The sequence below is a fragment of the Podarcis raffonei genome, chromosome 16 (assembly GCF_027172205.1).
Source record: "Podarcis raffonei isolate rPodRaf1 chromosome 16, rPodRaf1.pri, whole genome shotgun sequence".
Classification (NCBI taxonomy): domain Eukaryota; kingdom Metazoa; phylum Chordata; class Lepidosauria; order Squamata; family Lacertidae; genus Podarcis; species Podarcis raffonei.
In genome coordinates this window covers 35,061,600-35,081,470 of record NC_070617.1, presented here as the reverse complement: position 1 = coordinate 35,081,470, position 19,871 = coordinate 35,061,600, and the positions used below count along the sequence as shown (strand labels likewise).

At 45.5% G+C, this 19,871-nt stretch overlaps 1 protein-coding gene across 2 annotated transcripts in view; it reads left to right on the top strand.

Annotated features, from left to right (window-relative positions):
• The window catches only part of ADGRD1 (adhesion G protein-coupled receptor D1), a 286,097-nt gene that overhangs the window by 137,611 nt on the left and 128,615 nt on the right, over positions 1-19,871 (top strand). For both annotated transcript variants that reach the window (XM_053368984.1, XM_053368983.1), the window contains one exon: positions 481-604. In XM_053368984.1, the coding sequence (XP_053224959.1) occupies positions 481-604 (124 nt within the window). The remainder of the gene's footprint in view (positions 1-480; positions 605-19,871) is intronic.

The following is a 19,871-nucleotide window of genomic DNA, read 5'->3' as shown; positions in this document are numbered from 1 at the left end:
CGCCAGCCTTCGGAGCAGCCTTCTGAAGGCTGGCGGCGGGAGGAGGTCTCTCCGCCCCACCGCCAGCCTTCGGAGGAGGTCCGAGGACAGTGGGGAAGACGCGCTGCGCTTCCCCACTGTCCCGGAGATTTCCCTATGGGCTTTCGTCTTGCGAAGGAAGCCCATAGGGAAATTCGTTTTGCGAAGCGCCTCCAAAACGGAAAACCCTTTTGTCTAGCGGGTTTTTCGTCTTGCGAGGCGTTCGTCTTGTGGGGCACCACTGTACTGCCTCCCTCTGCCTGAAAAGCAAAATGAGCACCGCAACCCCATAGTACCTTTGACTGGACTTAACCGTCCAGGGGTCCTTTACCTTTACCTTAATTCAAGCAGTGGTTTTAAAAACTTAGATTAGATTTTATAAGTGATCTCAAACCTTGGAAAGGCAGTGCAGAAACGTTTTAAAGTAAATAACATGGACACCTATTCTTATGCACTTTGTAGCAACGGAAGTGGTGTTTGGTCTAATGAAGGCTGCGTGCGTGATGAAGGGGATTCCAACTATTCGGTCTGTTTGTGTAACCATCTCACAAACTTTGCCATTTTGATGCAAGTTGTACCACTCAAGGTAAGGATTTTCTTTTTCCCTTAGGCAATTTATATGAAACATTGTGTGTGTGTTAAAACATTTTGCTATTGAATCTTTGTTTACATTGTATGGCTCTTATTGAAATTTGGTTGGTCCTTCCACAGCCCCAAGTTCAAGGTTTGTTTGCAGGGGTGGAAACATGTAAAATTAAGGGGGACAAAAATAAAACAAACAAATAAATTGTGGCACTTTAAAAGACTAATCAATTTATTGTGACATGATAGATAGTCTTTGCTGTTTTGCAGGAAGAGACTGACCCCCCCCCCCGGAAATAAATATAAAAGAATATACAGAATATTTCCTCCCAAGGTTCAGTTTATCTAGGAAAAATAATGTTAGACTTCTGCCACATGAACAAATTATTGAGAGATAATAGGCATACATTGTGTTTGTGACTTTTGAATGCTTTCCCACATGGAAAGGAACCCAACTTGAATGAAGAAAGCTAGCACACCAGGGTGAAGGCTCTATTTAACCTTGATGCACTGTTCCTACAAACAGTGAGGTTTTTTTACTCAGGGGATGATTCAGAACTGCAATTCCCAATCTGCCACCTAAGTTGGTCCAGTTCATAATTCTACCTCCTCCTCCTGCTTAATGCAACATGAATTTTCGCAGAGGAGATGTGATTCTTCCCATGTTGGCGGTAGGCTTGACCTAATCTCATGAGGTTGATGTTGAGTGGCATTGTTAGATGGGAAGACCTCTGGTTCAACAAGGAAAATAATTGGCCACACCGACTCCAAGGGTTAGTAGGTTATGCAAGAGACCGAGATGAAATATTTCAACATTGTGCAACCAAGACAACTGGGAATCCAACTCCCGGTGTTGCTTGCCAAAGACCTTGAAGCTGATTGGACTCATTAAGGAGGACGACAGTTACAATTAACAGGGAAAGCTGCAAGTGTGAGTAGAAAGATTTCCCCTCCCCGCCAGGGACCGTAAAGTACTGGTTTTGCATTTGACTTCTCTCTCGCTGTGTGTGTTTCTCTCCACAGTTCCAGCCCAGTGCATCTCCACTGCCAATGTTTGCATAGTTCCCCAAATTTGTTTTACTCAGGGGGTGGTATTGTGTTTTTTATTATTATTGCAAACACAGCCCCCACAGTGATGAATCTTCCACCCCTTCTTTAACACACTGGCCATAATACTATAAACATGGATTTACAGCAGGCATAGGCAAACTCAGCCCTCCAGATGTTTTGGAACTACAACTCCCATCATCCCTAGCTAACAGGACCAGTGGTCAGGGGTGATGGGAGTTGTAGTCCCAAAACCATCTGGAAGGCCGAGTTTGCATATGCCTGATTCACAGCCATGAGCCACAGGGCTGGCTCTATTATTAGGCAGAGTGAGATGGGCGTCTCAGGTGGCTGAGACAGGGAGTGGTAGTAAAGCACTTTAGGACAGAGCTGTATGTGCGGCGAAGCCTGCCATAAACCTCCGCTGGCCTGCTGTTTTCAGCTGCAGTGGAGGGTGCTGTTTAGGGTGCTAAATGGTGAGGAATGATGGGAGTTGTATTCCAGCAACATCTGGAGGGCCACAGGTTCCCCATCTCTGATTTAGAAGATCGCTAAAGGTGCTTCCTTAGTGGCTAGAACATATTGCTGAAGTGAGTGGTGGGTGGCCTCGTAGACACATCTATCAGTCACTGGGGCAAAGGATATCAGGATTTTGCTGTGTGTATATGGGTAGAGAGCGCCTGAAATCCCAGCTAGCAGGCCAGTGTGCCAGTTATAAGTCAGCTTGAGGTCACGAGGTTCCCAATTCAGGTCGCTGTGCACACACACACACACACACACACACACACTGCCTGGAAGCTGGTCTGATGTGCTCTAAGAAGTCTGTTCTCATAGCAAATCAAGCAGTGGTGCAATAAATATGCCCATGACTTGTGAGCCCTGCACTCAGGAAAGCAGGAGTGGGGACATATGTTTTTTTCTGCCAAGGCCAGTGGTGACTGGTGAGACGCAATGAGTGGAAGCCAACAGGAGGTGGCGCCAGAACCAATGACAAGGCAGAGCCAACTAATTCTAGCTTTGACCCCATCTTCCTCCCTGCCATGCCCTCCAAGGGCAACTGGGACTAATGCGGATGGAGCTGGCAGGCTGTGTTGCCCCTGGTAAAGGTAAAGGTAAAGAAACCCCTGACCATTAGGTCCAGGCGTGGCCGACTCTGGGGTTGCTGCGCTCATCTCACTCTACTAGCCGAGGGAGCCGGCGTACAGCTTCCGGGTCATGTGACCAGCATGACTAAGCCGCTTCTGGCGAAACACAGCAGTGCACGGAAACGCCGTTTACCTTCCCGCCGGAGCGGTAACTATTTATCTACTTGCACTTTGACGTGCTTTCAAACTGCTAGGTGGGCAGGAGCAGAGACCGAGCAACGGGAGCTCACTCTGTTGTGGGGATTCAAACGCCGACCTTCTGATCGGCAAGTCCTAGGCTCTGTGGTTTAACCCACAGTGCCACCCGCGTCCCTGTCACCCCCTGGACTGGTTGTAAATAAGTAAGTTGCTGCTGGCAAAGAACTGCCTGAGCTTGGAGGGGCTCCAGGCTAATGGCCTAGCCTCCAGTTGCTTATTGGTCAAGGGCCATTTTTAGGCATCTCTTGAAAGTGATGGGGACGGCTGAAACCAATGGCTGCAATTCAACTGTTTTTAATATTGAATTTAAATTGTTGCAAGCTGCCCTGGGACCTGATAGTGAAGGGCAGGTAATAAATTTAATAAATCAACAATAAAGGGTCAGAGCAAAAAGTTGGCATGGCCACCCCTTCTCTTCCCTCCCCCCCTGCTTTCTGTCCCCACTAAGCAATCTACTCAGGGAGGAAGAGATTGCTCTTGCAAGAGATCTGAACTGATTGCTTGCGGAAAGTTTTGCATGGCTCTTCCCAGTGGTGGGCCTTGGGGTCTCAAATTTCAGCGGCATTGTGGGCAAAGCCAAGGTTTGGTGCCCCCCCCAGGCCTCTCACACTCCATTCTAAATAATAGTTGTGGCGCCCCCTGTGGCTCCCTTGAGGCTCTGCAGGTGAACTGGTTAGGGTAAAGCTAAAGGGACCCCCGACCATTAGGTCCAGTCGTGGCCGTCTCTGGGGTTGCGGCGCTCATCTCACTTTACTGGCTGAGGGAGCCAGCGTACAGCTTCTGGGTCAAGTGGCCAGCATGACTAAGCTGCTTCTGGCAAACCAGAGCAGTGCACAGAAACGCAGTTTACCTTCCCACCGGAGTGGTACCTATTTATCTACTTGCACTTTGAGGTGCTTTCGAACTGCTAGGTGGGCAGGAGCTGGGACCGAGCAACGGGAGCTCACCCTGTCCCGGGGATTTGAACCACCGACCTTCTGATCGGCAAGTCCTAGGCCCTGTGGTTTAACCCACAGCGCCACCCGCGTGAACTGGTTGCATTCCCCTAAATCTGCCTCGGCTCCCTCTTCCATAATTCCAGCCATTTTAGCTTCCCCTCCCTCCTGCGCTCCTTCTGGGCTTCTCTCCACCTGCGTGAAATTAGGCTGGGGGCCACATGATATTAGGAGAGGGCCTTATGCATTCAAGCTGCCTGTCCCTACACTAACCACAACCACACACACACACACAGCCTCATAACAAGCTCAGCCTCGCTTCCCCCCCTCTTCCCTCCACGGCTCGCGCAAGGCATGCTCAGTCACACAGTCAAGAAACCACAGAGAGAAAACCGCTCAGGATCCTGTGACGGATTTGTGAGTCGGTTAACCACAGTTTTCAACTCCAGCCAGATTGAAGATATTAATACTTGAGATACTTTTTTTTATTGCGCCTGAGGAACGTAAGGAATGGAAAACTCAAAACAGGACAAGCATTTCTTCATTGCTAGCTTGCTTTTACAGACTCTCCTCTCTTTGGCCCAGAACTCTAGATTAAACTACCCACTTACTCAACATTTCTTTCTTTCTTCAATGTCTTTCCAAGAAATTTTCCTAAAGGGTTTGAGCTCGTCTCACAGCGTTAGAGCAGAAGAGATCTATTTACTTATCGCAATTTACTATTCACTATTTACTCTTACTTCTCAAAAAGGTCAGTTGGGAGGGACACTGCTATAACAGTGTGACTAATAAATATATAGAAATATTTATTCTTCATTCAGCACATGGGCTAATTTATTTGTTAAAAGAATAATAATCTGTTTGCCATTTTGCATTGCTGCCTGCCAGGATTTGCTATCTGCAGAGAAATATAAAGAATGCCCAGCTTCTCCATCAAGAGGCATGCTCCATGTGATGTCTATCATGTAGTTTAGCCTTGATCGCTAGCCTCCCCCCCACAATTGCCAGAATATGGGCCTCAATTAGGATTGAGACTATAATAGAGACCTAAGGTTAAACACTCCTTACTGCTTATGCTAGAGTTCTGATCCCGTTCAGGACTCCTGTGCTAGCAATTTGTGAAAGAAAACACATGCTTCAAGGGCAGAACGACACAGTCAACATGTGCACAGAATGCACAAACCCAACCATTACCCTGGCTAGAAGAGACTCTTGTCTGAAATCTTGAAGAGCTGCTGCCAGTCAGTGCAGACAATAATAAACTAGACAGTCCAAGGCTCTGACTCAGCGTAAGACAGCTTCTTGTGTTTCAAAACATAGAGAGGCATCTTGTACCAGGCTCAGGCAATTTGTCTGTCTAGCCCAGTATTGTCTGACTGGAAGTGGTTCTCTGGCAGGGGCATTTGTGTGTTGAGACCCCGAAGCCACCCCCCTCATTGAGAAATAACACACACAAGTACACAGATATTAGGTTAATGTTGGGCAAATTTTGGCCACAACTTTATTGATTACAGAATGTGAGTGGTATTGGCTTAGGCATTGAATGGACCCGACTATACCTGACTCCTGCCCGATGCGCAGGAAGTCTGGTAAGGGTAAACCACCGGAAGGGAGAGCCCTGTCAATGCGTACCAACTTGAGCTTCCCCTGGTGTTCCCGTCGGGGTCGTGTCATGGCCCTAGCCCCTGCCCTGGGCTTCAGACAAGATCAACACCCCCGGATTCCTTTAACGGAATACCCTTAAGCTTGGAGGGGCAGGTGACGGCCACAGCTTCCCTCCCCCATCACAAGGTCAAACAATGCCTAACTGCAACCCTAACAAAGTTGTGATGATTGCTATGAGGTAGGCGAAAACCACATGGCCAATGCCAATTTGCCAAGTGGAAAAATTCCTACCAGGCCTCTCAACGGCGACCAACCAAGGTCCATAGCAAGGCCAATGACTAAAACCTGCAAATAGGGCGGGAGGACGGGTGACTGAGGAAGCAAGCCAAAGAGGAAGCCCTCCGGCTCATGCCTCTGCTTAAATGGTCCCGGCCACGCCCCCCCCCCCGGCCAGCAGATTGGCTGGCCAGTCGCTGACGTGGCCAGGATCCCCCAGGCAACAGGGGACAAAAGTTCCCCATCCCCGGATGAGAGTGGGTGGCCACACGGTCCACTGCAACTCCTCCCCATGGAGAAGTGGAGTGGATTTCACATCAGGTGTTACCTGTGGGTTTTTTTAACTGGAAATTCTGAAGATTGCCCCTGGGACAATCTGCATGCAAGGCATGTGCTCTGCCACTGAGCTATGGGCCATGAAGTAAGGACTTCCCTCACTGGGTATTGTGGGCCTGACTCTCCAAACCTCCCACACCACCCACTGCAAGGGTCAGTTCCTGGAGTTCAGCTTGAGTCCTCTCCTCTGCTGCTTCTCTGCCATGGCTTCTGGCAGGAACACTAAGCGAACCTCCTACTCAGGCCCCTCCTTCTCTATTTAAAGGCAGCATAACCAGACACACCAGGACCTCAGGAAGTATCTGCACCAACCCTGTTGCCTGTGCAACAGCACAAAGCCATGGAACAATAGAAGCATCTGCAATAAGAACACATAGAAACAATGTCAAAACATTGTTAAAAAATCATATCCAATACATAAAGGTAAAGGTAAAGCGACCCCTGACCATTAGGTCCAGTCGTGGCTGACTCTGGGGTTGCGGCACTCATCTCACTTTATTGGCCAAGGGAGCCAGCGTACAGCTTCCGGGTCATGTGGCCGGCATGACTAAGCCGCTTCTGGCGAACCAGAGCAGCACACAGAAACGCCGTTTACCTTCCCGCCAGAGCGGTACCTATTTATCTACTTGCACTTTGACGTGCTTTCAAACTGCTAGGTTGGCAGGAGCTGAGACTGAGCAACGGGAGCTCACCCCGTCACAGGGATTCGAACCGCTGACCTTCTGATCGGCAAGTCCTAGGCTCTGTGGTTTAACCCACAGCGCCACCCACGTCCCTCTATCCAATACATAGAGTGGGATAAAGGCTTGTTGAAAAAGGAAGGTCTTCAACAGGCAATGGAAAGACAATAGAGGTGGCACCTGTCTAATTTATTTGTTGAATTTTTACCTCAACTTTCATCCCATCCTCACTGACTCCCCACAACACCTCTGAGAGGTAGGTTAGGCTGAGAGGCAGTGTCTGGCCCAAGGTCACCCAGTGAGGTTCATGGCTGTGTAGGGATTTGAACCCTGGCCTCCCCAGTCCTACTAGCCACAACACCGAGAGGGAGGTCCAAAGGGTACCTGAGGCCCAATTCTTACATCATACAGAGGGCATCTCCTAATGAGATGGTATCTGTGGGGTGCACTCTCCTGCAGAGCACAATCTTTTATATATTCTGATCTCGAGTTGTAGAGAGCTTTGCACATCTGTACCGGCACCTTGAACATAGCTTGGGAGCTACCTAACACCCAGTGGTTCAGTGCAAGGGACAGCTCTGAGAGACAAGCTGAACGAGAAAGCCACAGGTTGAGCTACTCCATGACAGTTCTTGAGCCCCTAGGACACGTGGTCTTGAAGAGTACATGGAACACCCAAGTCTCCCTAGCTTTTGCACCTGCGGCCAGAACATTTTCAGCGCTTTCCCACAATTGCAAGTCTTGAAGAATGGCTATGATAAAACAAAATAAAGTCTCCAAGTCCCTGTACCAGATACCAGATTCTATAGATAGTACATAGAATTCGGTACATGCAGAACTGGAGAGGGCAAAGTGTTCTGACAGTAAATCAAGGGAACATTTACAACTCAGTGCAATTAATTTTTTTTTAAAAAAAATCCCCAGCCTTAACTTTTTATATATAAAAGAAGAACAGTGGTTTCCTGCTGCTTTCAGAGCTTTCCCACCTTCTAAATAAGGCAAAATCCAAGTTAAAGCACACACCCCAACTTTAACTTCACAGCTCAGTCACTTAACGTAATAGGTGTTAAAAGCATTGAAGGCTGTGTAATAAATTATTGACCATGGTGCACATCCCCCCTCTGCTCCACAGAGCTTTGCCTGAATTAATAGCTTTGAGGTTTTCTTGAAAGATGAGGGGTAAATACCTTAAATCGTGTGTGTGTGTGTGTGTGTGTGTGTGTGTGCGCCACACGCATGCCTTGTTGTTGTATTTTGAAAGGTCCATCAGCTGGTGATAGCTGCAGAAAAATAGCTCTGGGGTGGTGATGTCAGAAATGGCTGCATCTGTCTGCAGCTGCCCCGTTTGGCAAATCTTTGAACTGCAGGTGCCTGCTTTTCAGCAATGGACTTCCAGGTCCTGGGCTGACTTTGGCCATTCCAGTCTGGATCTTTCTGGGCAAGAAGGAGTAATAAGAGGACTTCCTGTTTCCGGCTGAGCCTTGCTTTTAAGCAACAAGGGCTTGCTGAACACTGACATGTTCCTGTGCTCTCAGTCGTTCTTCACTTCCCAGCTCCCCACCTTCATCTTGTACTTTGCATTTGCTCCTCAGCCCTGGCTTCTGGTGTGTTTCTTGACACTGCCTCCTGGTAGGGCTGAATTTGGCAGCATCCCAAAGCAACCTGGGTGTCAAGGGCACCCCCCCGAAGCCAAAGGAATGCACACGGCAGATGGTTAATTCTTCAAAGCTGACACAGTTGGTTCTATGGCTCCAAATACCCATGCACACCAATCTAGCATCTAGGCAGTTATTTCCAGTCTGTGCTTAATAATAATAATAATAATAATAATAATTTATTTATACCCCGCCCTCCCCAGCCAAGGCCGGGTTCAGGGCGGCTAACAAGCAATAATAAAAACAAGTTGAATGAATACAACTTAAAAACAAAATTAAAATACAACATTAAAATATTGAAACATTAAAATATTAAAAGGTAGCCTCATCGCAGGAGGAGAAAGGAAAAGAAAAAAGAAAGATGGGGAGGGAATCAAATTGGCTCTAAGCCAAAGGCCAGGCGGAACAACTCTGTCTTACAGGCCCTGTGGAAAGAAATCAGATTCTGTAGGGCCCTGGTCTCATGAGGCAGAGCGTTCCACCAGACCGGAGCCAGTGTTGAAAAGGCCCTGGCTCTGGTTGAAGCTAATGTAACTTCCTTAGGGCCCGGGACCACTAGGGTGTTGCTATTTATGGACCTTGAGGCTCTCCGTGGGGCATACCGGGAGAGGCGGTCCCGTAGGTACGAGGGTCCTAGGCCGTGAAGGGCTTTAAAGGTCAAAAGCAGCACCTTAAATCTGACCCTGTACTCCACCGGGAGCCAGTGCAGCTGGAAAAGCACAGTTGCAGCAACAGGGGGCTACTCACCCTCACCAGCTGTCCCCTGATGGTCTGTACGCATACAGCTGAAGACTATGCCTGCGTGGAAACTGCCTCTGCTCTTCCCACTTCAATTCTCTCCTAGTTGTGTGGCGAGGTCCCAAACCCTCCCAAGATGTTAAGTAATAAAGACACACGAGACCAGTATTTTAGGTTAATGGGCTAAAAAGGCCACAACTTTATTGGTTACAGAATGTGAGTGGTATTGGCTTAGGCACTGGAAACAAACCGACTATATCTGACTCCTGCCCATCTGCAGGAAGTCTTGGAAGGGTTAACCTCCAGTAGGGGGAGCCCTGCTGATGCACATCAACTAGGAACTCCCTCAGGGTCACCGCTAGGGGTCGTGCCATGGCCCTATCCACCCCCCCCCCCGTCTGGGGCTTTGGATAGAGACCACACCCCTCAGATTCCTTTAATGGAATACCCTTGAATTAGGAGGGGTAGGTGATGGCCACTACCTCCCCTCTCCTCCCCTCCATCTGAATACTCCAATGCCTAACTGCCTAACCTTACAAAGTTGGGACAATTTGCTATGAGGTAGGTGAAAAACCAAATGGCTGGGTGAAATATTCCCAGCCTTAACAGGTTTATCAAGTTTTTGAAGCATGCTAAAAAGGTATGCTTTTTAAAAGGGACGCGGGTGGCGCTGTGGGTAAAAGCCTCAGCGCCTAGGGCTTGCCGATCGATAGGTCGGCGGTTCGAATCCCCGCGGCGGGGTGCGCTCCCGCTGCTCGGTCCCAGCGCCTGCCAACCTAGCAGTTCGAAAGCACCCCCGGGTGCAAGTAGATAAATAGGGACCGCTTACTGGCGGGAAGGTAAACGGCGTTTCCGTGTGCTGCGCTGGCTCGCCAGATGCAGCTTTGTCACGCTGGCCACATGACCCGGAAGTGTCTCCGGACAGCGCTGGCCCCCGGCCTCTTGAGTGAGATGGGCGCACAACCCTAGAGTCTGTCAAGACTGGCCCGTACGGGCAGGGGTACCTTTACCTTTAAAAAGGTATGGCGAGTCGAATAGTAGGCATTCCATTGGCAGCAGTGCAGCACAAAGGCTTGTCTCACAGCAATTCTGCCCAGCAACGAGAAATGTGCTGGACTTGCAAACAGGTCTTGCCCAGATGATAATGGCAGCCAAAAGGCAATGGTCTCTTCTTCTCCCTGGCAGATCTCTGTCAAGCCAGTTACCAAGCAGAGAGAGGAGAGCAGGCTTCCTTGGTCAGGGTTCTCATAGCTGTCAAATGGTTTATGCCTAAGCTGTGGGCCCAGCGGGGAAACTTTCACCTGAAGAAGGCAGTCAATGGCCTTTCTCTTTGGTATGTTGTTACGAGTGCCACCAGAACAGCTGGTGATCACATCCTTGAGCACATCAAAAGGGAACCTGCTTTTTAAGGAACTGTGCCTTGGGCTCTGTAGGGGCCCTGCTATCAACCTGTTTCTCTGCAGGGTATATATATATATATATTACACTTTTGTAATGATTTCTTTTAAGATGACTCAAATGTGAAATCTTTATAATAGCCCTTTTCAATCCAGAATGATTGCATTTATATAAATTATGTGGGCTGAGATTCAAGGCGGCACATCCCATTTCTCCACCTGACGTGAAATGGGAAGGTGCCCTTCTCAAGCCCTCCCTTACCTGGGTCATGTGGTGGCACCCACAAAATGGTGGCTTGTGGAGCTCTTGTTCACAAAGAGAAGGATGGAGAGCCTCTGTATGTTCTTCCCTTGGGAGATAGGCATAAAGGGACAGATTAGCCCATTTTTCTAAACTGTTGATTGTATACAGTGGTACCTTGGTTCTCAAACGCCTTGGTATTCAAACAACTTGGAACCCAAACACTGCAAACCTGGAAGTAAGTTTTCCGGTTTGTGAACTTTTTTTGGAAGCCGAACGTGCTCTGTTTTGAGCGCCACACTTCCTTTTTGAGGTCTGTCTGTTTTTGCTATTTATTTCGTGTTTTTGTCGCTCTTTTTTGTTTTGGTTGTGTGACTGTGTGGAACCCAGCTCAGCTACTGATTGATTGTGTGACTACAGTATATTGTTTATTGCTTTCATTTTATGGATCAATGGTCTCGTTAGATAGTAAAATTCATGTTAAATTACTGTTCTAGGGGTTGTTTTTAAAAGTCTGGAATGGATGAAACCATTTTGCATTACTTTCTATGGGAAAGTGCGCCTTGGTTTTGGAATGCTTTGGTTTTGGAACCGACTTCCGGAATGGATTAAGTTTGGGAACCAAGGTATCACTGTACTGCTTAGACTTCACTGTACAGCTTGATAATTAAGCCCATCTGTAGGAAAAAACGCTGGTTGTCCCGGAACAGTGTCTGGGTGTTGACTCACGAGTTGATGTTGCTTCTACCAAATACACAAGTGACTGTAAAGAAAAAACTACTTCTGTAATTTATTTGTTTGCTTGTTTATACTCCTTATTGTAGAGCAGTGTCCTTGGTGATGATGTATTTTGTGTGACTTTGCATTATTCTGAGTAGGGCTGGGCGATATCTGGTTTTCAACATTGTGATACATCACCAGCTAAACATCACAATATACCAATATATTTCTCTTTTTTTAATAAATTTTTTATTAAATTTTTCCATAATATCTCCAATCATACAATTTTCCAAATCACATATTTTGACTTATTGAACCTCCCTCAACTCCTCTGACAATCATCCGTAGATAAATTTCTATCTTCACACTCCTTAATTATAATATCGCCTTTAAGTAAAATTTTTCTATCCTCATTTACATTCTTGCAATATTCCTTATTATTTCACAAAGCTTCTTTAAAACACACTAGCATTGTTTGTTCCTCACATACAGTTTTCAAATATTCTCTAAATTTTCCCCAGTCCTCTAGGAACTTCTGGTCTCTTTGAAGTCTGATTTTTCCAGTTAATTTTTCCAGTTCTGCATAGTCAGTTAGTTTTGTTCTCCATTCTTCCAAAGTCGGTAGTTCTTCTTGTTTCCATTTTTGGGCCATCAATATTCTCGCTGCTGTTATTGCGTACTGAAAGAGTTTACAGTCTCTCTTATTTATTTCATTTTTAGTTATTGCCAGTAAGAAGGTTTCTGGTTTCTTTACAAAGCTATATTTCAGCATTTTTTTAACTCATTATATATCATTTCCCAGAACCCCTTCACCTTCTTACACTCCCACCACATATGAATAAATGTACCCTCTTTCTCTTTACATTTCCAACATTTGTTACAGATTTTTGTTACAGATGCCTGAAATAAGGATGGCAATCCAGAGGCATTGGCTGGCTTCACGCTTTTTGCCACATCATGATTTTTGCCAGCGCCTGCTATTGCGATTCGCTGCCCCCTGTGCAGGAGGCAGGAGAGAGCGGAGCTGGCAGAGTTAACTGGGGCTGAAGGAATCGAGGGAAGCATTGGCTGGCTTCATGGTTTTCCCCACATTGTGTTTTTTGCATAGCACTCACACATCATGTTCACAATATATTGCCAGGTCAAAAATTATGAAACTGGTATCACAATATGGACTTCAAACAGGTTTCAAATGATACCTCACCCTAGTTCTGAGTTGTGATTGAAGGCATGAAGTGGGAGTTTTTAGAGGGAGGGTTATCATCATCAACCTTTTATTCGACCGTCAGTCAGAAAAAAGTACATTTGTCAATACACAGTTAAAACATCCAGGAAGATTTTAGAACTTAGCCAACACTAAAATGGGCTAAACAGATAGCCCCATATCAATACAGTCAATTATAGTCTTGCGACGCTTAAAAGTTAAAAAAAGAAATTTGGCCACTAAGGAAGGTATAGCTCTAGTGACATTATTCAGCAAGTGTAAAACCTGGTTTTCTCCGGGTAGGAAGCTAAATTGACATAGGAGTGGGTCTATAAAATTTTGTCTAAGCTCTGCATAAGAAGGGCAAGTCAAGAGAATGTGTTTGGTGGACTCAACCACACCCATGGCACAATGACAGGTTCTCTGGGCGTATGGTACTCCCCTGTACCTTCCCCACAATATCGCAGAGTCAAGGACATTTAATCTAGCCGCTGTAAGAAGTCTGCGGTATTCCACATAGTAGATTTCTGCAAGGTAGGGGGCTGGTATGGTCCGATAAATCTGGTCCCCTAGGAACATCCCTGGTTTTACCTGGGCTATGTCCTCTTGTCTGGCAATGTCACTCAGTCTCCGGGAGATCACAGCTCTAGCTTGATTGTACGTCATAGACTCAAAGTAAAGGTGAGACAATCCGCAGGATTGAACCTCGTTAATGACCTCCCTTTCCCACGATGATTGGAAATCGTCCCTCAATATCAAGGGGGCAATACCCACTGGTTTAAAACAAAGCTTGAGCCATAGCCAGAGCTTCGTCTTCAAGGCCACATAGCGTAGAGCTTGCCAGCTGACCTCTAATCTCATAACCGCACCCGCTACCAAGGGGGGAATCCTAAGGATGGCTCTAAGGAATCGCGTTTGGATAGAATCCAGTTTCAAAAAATCCCTACGGGAGCCTAAAGAGATGCCCACCAAAAGAAGGGAGAGGACTTTCATTTGAAAGAGTCTCAAAACTATCTTCACTGATTGAGCCTGATTCTTAGCATATAGAGATCTAACCTGGATGGCTGCTTTAGATGCATTAGTTGTTATATAGTCTCTATGGGCCAGAAAAGTCCTATTTGACCGTATTACTTGTCCCAGATATTTAAAGCAGTTAACCTGCTCTAGGGGGATCCCGTTCATCGACCATCAATGGAGTCTCGGTCGGGCAGAGAAGACTATGATCTTGGTCTTAGCATAGTTGGGTTGGAGCTCATGCTGATCACAGTATTCATGTAGAGCTTGCAACATTCTCCTCAGTCCAATAGGGGATCTGGCAAGAAGTGCGGTGTCATCCGCATACAGAAGAACATTCAGAGATCGGCCTGCTAATTTGGGGGGGGGTGGAAAGCATCATTGGCCATGTGAGTCACCAGTGAGTTAATGTAAAAGCTAAACAATGCTGGGGCCAATAGACAACCCTGTCTTACCCCTCTAGTGGTGGTAACAGGGTTGGAGACTAGGCCTTTATTGTCTAGCCTGATTCTCAGAAAGGTATTTGTATGGAGGCTGATAATCAGATGAAGGAGACGACGATCGATCTTTGTAGCAGCCAGTTTTGTCCATAGCTGCTTTCTAGAGATTCGATCAAATGCCTGCTTAAGGTCAATAAAAGCCACATGAAGAACCTTTGGGGCTTTGCTGGCATACTTTTCCGCCAGGTGATTCAAGGTTAATATTTGGTCTGTGGTAGATCTTCCAGGGCGAAAACCCACCTGTTCATCGGCAATGATATTGTCATCCTCCATCCATTTCGATAGTTTGTTTAGCAGGTACCCCGAGTAAATCCTCCCAATGACATTTAGCAAGCTGATTGGTCTAAAGTTGCTCGGCTCTGTACGTGGGCCTTTCTTATGTATTAATACAATCAACACAGAGCTCCAGCTTGAGGGAAATTTTGCTGTTTTGTTTATATGCGTGTAAAGTGCTGCTAAAAGTGGGATCCACCAATCTTTATTTGCTTTGATGGCATCAATGGATATAAGGTCATCACCGGGGGCCTTGCCTGCTTTAAATTGATCTATGAGAATTTCAACTTCAGGGCATGTAACTGGGTCCCAATCGGGCAGTGCTTCCGGCTCCACCGTATCTCCGCAGGCATCATGGGCTGCATACAGATCGGCGAAGTATCTTTCCCAAGTGTCCGCTGAGATGTGGGGTTCTATTCTTGCAAGCGGCCTACCCAGGTATCTGGAAATTAACTGCCAAAAAGAGGCTGGATTTCTATTCTCTGCAGCTATCAAAAGGTTGTTCCAATTGTTTCTTTCTGCCTCGAGCTTCTTTTCCTTTAGTAGGGCTTTGTAACTTCTCCTGAGGGTGATAAGGCGGTTATTTGGCATGGGGTCATTTGATGCTCTGTATGCCAACCATTCATTATACAGATGATTCTTGAAGTTTTTGCATTCCTCATCAAACCATTTTTTGTGGAAAAACTGTTTACCATGCTTTGTGGGGGACCGAGCTAGTGTTGGTTTTAGAAGTTCTACTAAATCGTCATATATTGGTAGAGGCTCATCCGCCTGCATAAGGGAAGCCCTTTTTATTTGGAGCTGATCAGACCAGAGAAGTTCGTTCAACTGCTGGGCCGAGTTGGAGGTCCATTTAAGGGCTGTAGGTCTTATCTCCAGATGATCATTTGATAGGGCACAAAGGAGTGCCTATCAAGTTCGTCAGCCAGAGTCAAGGAAATTTCTAGAGGGAAGTGATCACTCTCCAATCTTGTAGCCACCTTAAAGCTGGATATTTTGGGGGTAAGGTCGGGAGGTATCCATACAAAATCAATGGTGGATGCACGTGAACCTGACCAATAGGTGAATTCGGCAGGGTAGTCCGAGCTGACTGCCCCATTTAACAGAAGGAAATTGAGGGCCAGCAAGGTTTGCCTGCATTTGAAACCTGTGTAAGTGGCTATGTTATCTTTGAATTTCCTTGGTAAAAGATCTGTAGTCATAAGAGGTGAAGAAGGGTACTTGCTAAATTTAGAGAATAAGATTTGGTCAGTATGTGACAGGCGTAGAGGGAGGGTTATTTTGGTGCCCCCCCCCCCTTTGTTTTGAAGAAATCGATACTGAAGCACTTTTTATGGTTTTTGGAATTGTGATAGGAGTTGCTGTCAAAGGGGGAGGAGACAGTTTCCTGGCCCAAACCATTGCATGCGCCTATAGTAGCACTTGGGTTCCTGGCATCTATTTGTGCTTGGTCTCCACGTTTTTCAGGATAGCTGGGCTTTGGATATTACGCTGAGACCAGATCTATGAATTTCAGTTTCTATTGGTTTCAGATTTTTCCAATCTTAAGTTCGGTTTTCTACATTGCTACATTGGTTTGCAATTTTTAAAAGTCCTCATGAAAATTCACCAGTAGTTTTGTTCAAATATCTCCTTATATACACATTTCTGTTTTTTACCTAATAGTCACATTTTGGCAATGCATTTCTCCCTAATTCAATGCATCTGTGTGGGTTACTTTCACTAACATTAAGATGTATGCATCTTGATGCATATTTTAAACTAGCATACAGATTTTTGAACACACTACTTACCGTATTTTTCGCCCTATAGTACGCACTTTTCCCCCTCCAAAAATGAAGGGGAAATGTGTGTGCGTCCTATGGGGTGAATGCAGGCTTCAGGAAGCTCTCCACAAGCCTTGGGAGCCTGCAGGAGTTCCCGCCGGGCTCCCACGGCTTGCAGAGAGCTGCCTGCATCCCAAAGCCTGGGGCACACACCCCGGGCTTCGGGCAGATATCCGTCAGCCTGGGGAGACTGGCGCAACTTCCCGCTGGGCTCCCTAGGTTTGTGGATAGCAGCCTGTTCTGGGGGCTGGGGTCGGGGGAAGCTCAGGCTTCCCCTGCCCCAGCCCCACACCTGGGGGGAAAATAATTTTTTTTCTTTATCCCCCCCCCCAAAAAACACCTAGGTGCGCCCTATGGGGCGAAAAATACGGTACTTGCAGAACTGCATTGCAAAATTTGGAATAGTGCAAATTCTGAATAAAATAACGGTTCTTTCAGTTCACTTTTTTTTTTGGACAATGTGAATTAGGAATCCATCTGTCAAAAATGGGCTTTGCGGGTGGGTGAGCCAGTTCTCCGTTCATTCTTCATGCAGAAAAAGGTTCCCCCTCTCTCTGTTTTATCTAGTCTTTCCCTCAGACTTAAAATCCTAATATTAGTGTTTGTAAACTTCACTGAAAGTCTTTAATTGGCTGAAGAGTGAGATTAAAACAAGCTTTAATCAAACAAATTCCCACTGTCTCTGACCATGCTGATCTATGGTACTCTTGGCTGGATGGTTCTACTTAACAGATCATGCAGTAATCATGCGGGAATGTAACTCGCTTCCACACTGATTTGATTAGGCAGAGTACAGAATCCATGGCAATGACCTATTGGGATTCTTTCCATCTGTATGTTTAGAGAAGCCCCACCTACATATTCTAGCAGCACGTTGACTCACCAGCCCTTTATTGTTCTTTCTGTGCTTTGCACAGACCTAAGAATAAACTAGAATGTTTCAGAGCTGGTGGCTGAGCCGTTCGGCAAGGTTTCCAGCTCAACCTGCAAGGAAAAACAATAGCTCAGGCAGAAAAGCCAGGCTAGAGACAGTAGTTATACAATGTCATCTGGGACCTTATTGGTTTCTCCATGTCGTCTGATCCCACTGGGTTTAAGGCTGCAGTAATTCTCCCAGCCATCAGCCAAGCTGTGCTATAGAGCAGCAGAAATCAGGCTAGCAATTCCTTCATGGCCATTGTGGCACAGGATGCAAAGTGTCTGGGCCCCACCGCTAGAATATCCAGTTTCAGACCATGCAGACCTCATTTTCTGTTTCCTCATTTCCTTTATTTTTTTTATTTGAAAAGTTTTTATTGTTAAAATAATTCAGCATTAATACACACATATTGTGAATATACAAGCATACAAACATACATTTCATACAATCCTTAATAATGTTCAAACATACCTACACTCAATCCCACAGATAATTCCTTTTCCCTTCACCATCCACCATCCACCACCCCTCACCCCACCTTTGTTACAGAAAGGTAGCCGTGTTGGTCTGCCATAGTCAAAACAACAACAAAAAAAATTTCCCTTCTAGTAGCATCTTAAAGACCAACTAAGTTAGTTCTTAGTATGAGCTTTCGTGTGCATGCACACTTCTTCATATACACCCTTTGTGTTAGACTTCCAATCTACTCAATTGCAATTTCTTTCCACTTCTATTACTTTCTTTCACACACCTTTAACCTAATTTCATGCTTCTTTTTCTATTACACATTGTTATCCATTTTATTTAGTATTTCAGTATTTAAAACGGAACTTGTTTATTCTAATAGGAGTTCTGATTTTTCAATATGGCTTTGCAAGTATCCTTTAAACACCTTCCAATCCCTGTCTATCTTCTCTTTTGAGATCCTTCCAATTTCTCCCAATTTTTTGGATATATTGTAGTACTCCAATAATTTGGCAAGCCACTCTATTTTTGTTGGTATAATACCACTTTTCCAATTTTTCGCAATCAATAGCCTTGCGGCTACTGTTGCATACAAATATAATGTCTTGTTTCCTCACTTCCTGTTTCAATTTGTGGGCAGGGCCATGACACAAAGATGGGGAGTCGATCACCTTCACAACTCTGTGTAGCAATTTCCATGGCACTATTAAGACAGTTAACAAGCATTGTCAATTGGAAACCAGAAGCATCTGTCACACTGCATCAGAACTGGGACCCCTTGGTGGTCAGCAGCCTGAAGAACTCATTGAGAACACCAGGTGTATTGTGGTGGTCCTGTGCTTCGTGGTCCTGTTAGCCAGTGTGGTGTAGTGGTTAGAATGTCAGACTAAGACTGAGGAGATCGTCAACAATGTTTAGGCAACACGATGACCGTATACATACGTAATAGACAATCTTGATAAAATTCCTTCAAACAATAACAAATTCAAAATCAAATCTTAGTTTCAAAGTCTCTGAAAATCTTTAAATGAAGCGAGGTACCATACTTTGTACAAGGAAAGATAAGCTGTGGAGCTTAGTGTATTCAGCAAATATAATGTCCAACTCTGGCAGGTTTTATAATGATGTTAGGATCATGTGAAAGAGCTTTCAAACAATCGCGTTGTGACTTGGACAAATTGTCCTTAATTTTGGGACCCTTCTTTTCTAATTTTTCCAAATCTCGTAATACCAATTGGTGAAATAAAGAAATAGATGGATTCGTTTTAGCTGGACTAAATGATGATTTTGGTCTGAACTGGCGCCTAACCGGGTTATTGGTTCCAAACATATCACTTAGTTTTATATTTCGTATTAGTTTAAATAGGTCAACCCTGGTCTGAAAAGCGTTATATAACGGTTTTGGAACAAAGCCCAGTCCCAATTATAAAGTTTGCAATTCATTGGTAGAAAATGTATGCAAGGAATTATTAATTCTCGGAAGGGCAGTCATTCCCGAACAAGGAGGAAATTCTAATTGCTAATAACATTGTTGATGTTCACTTTTGCAACACAGGGGTTTGTTTGGATACTTATTGTTGTACTAAGACTGAGGAGATGCAGGTTCAAATCTCCACTCAGCTGCAAAGCTCGTGGACTCAAAGTCTCAGTCTAGTCTATCTCACAGTCTTGACCAAAAACTGGACATTCTTATCTACTCCAAAGTTCTGGGTAGGTGGCAACATATTTCAGTCAAAAGATTCAAAACTGAGAGTTAAAATGGAACATATGGAAGATCTCAGCATCTTGTTAGCATATTGGCCGGCTCAGCAAGTAGTAGGGTTCATTGGAGCTCATCGTTTTATTTTTGGAAAGCATAACAATGCTGGAAGAATTTACAGCCATGTGGCACTCAGATCCTGTGCTGGCATTGGTCCTGCTAGCCAAGTGATAAATTGGCATCAAACGAGGCTGAAATTATTTGCATCTTTATCACTTGGCTATGATGCCCCTATCACACCCTGCATGCCTTAGAGAATAAGCTCGCTTGAAATGAATTCATCATGTTTGCTAAAAAGTGAAGAATGACAGCAAGGATTGGGGATGAGCAGCAATTAA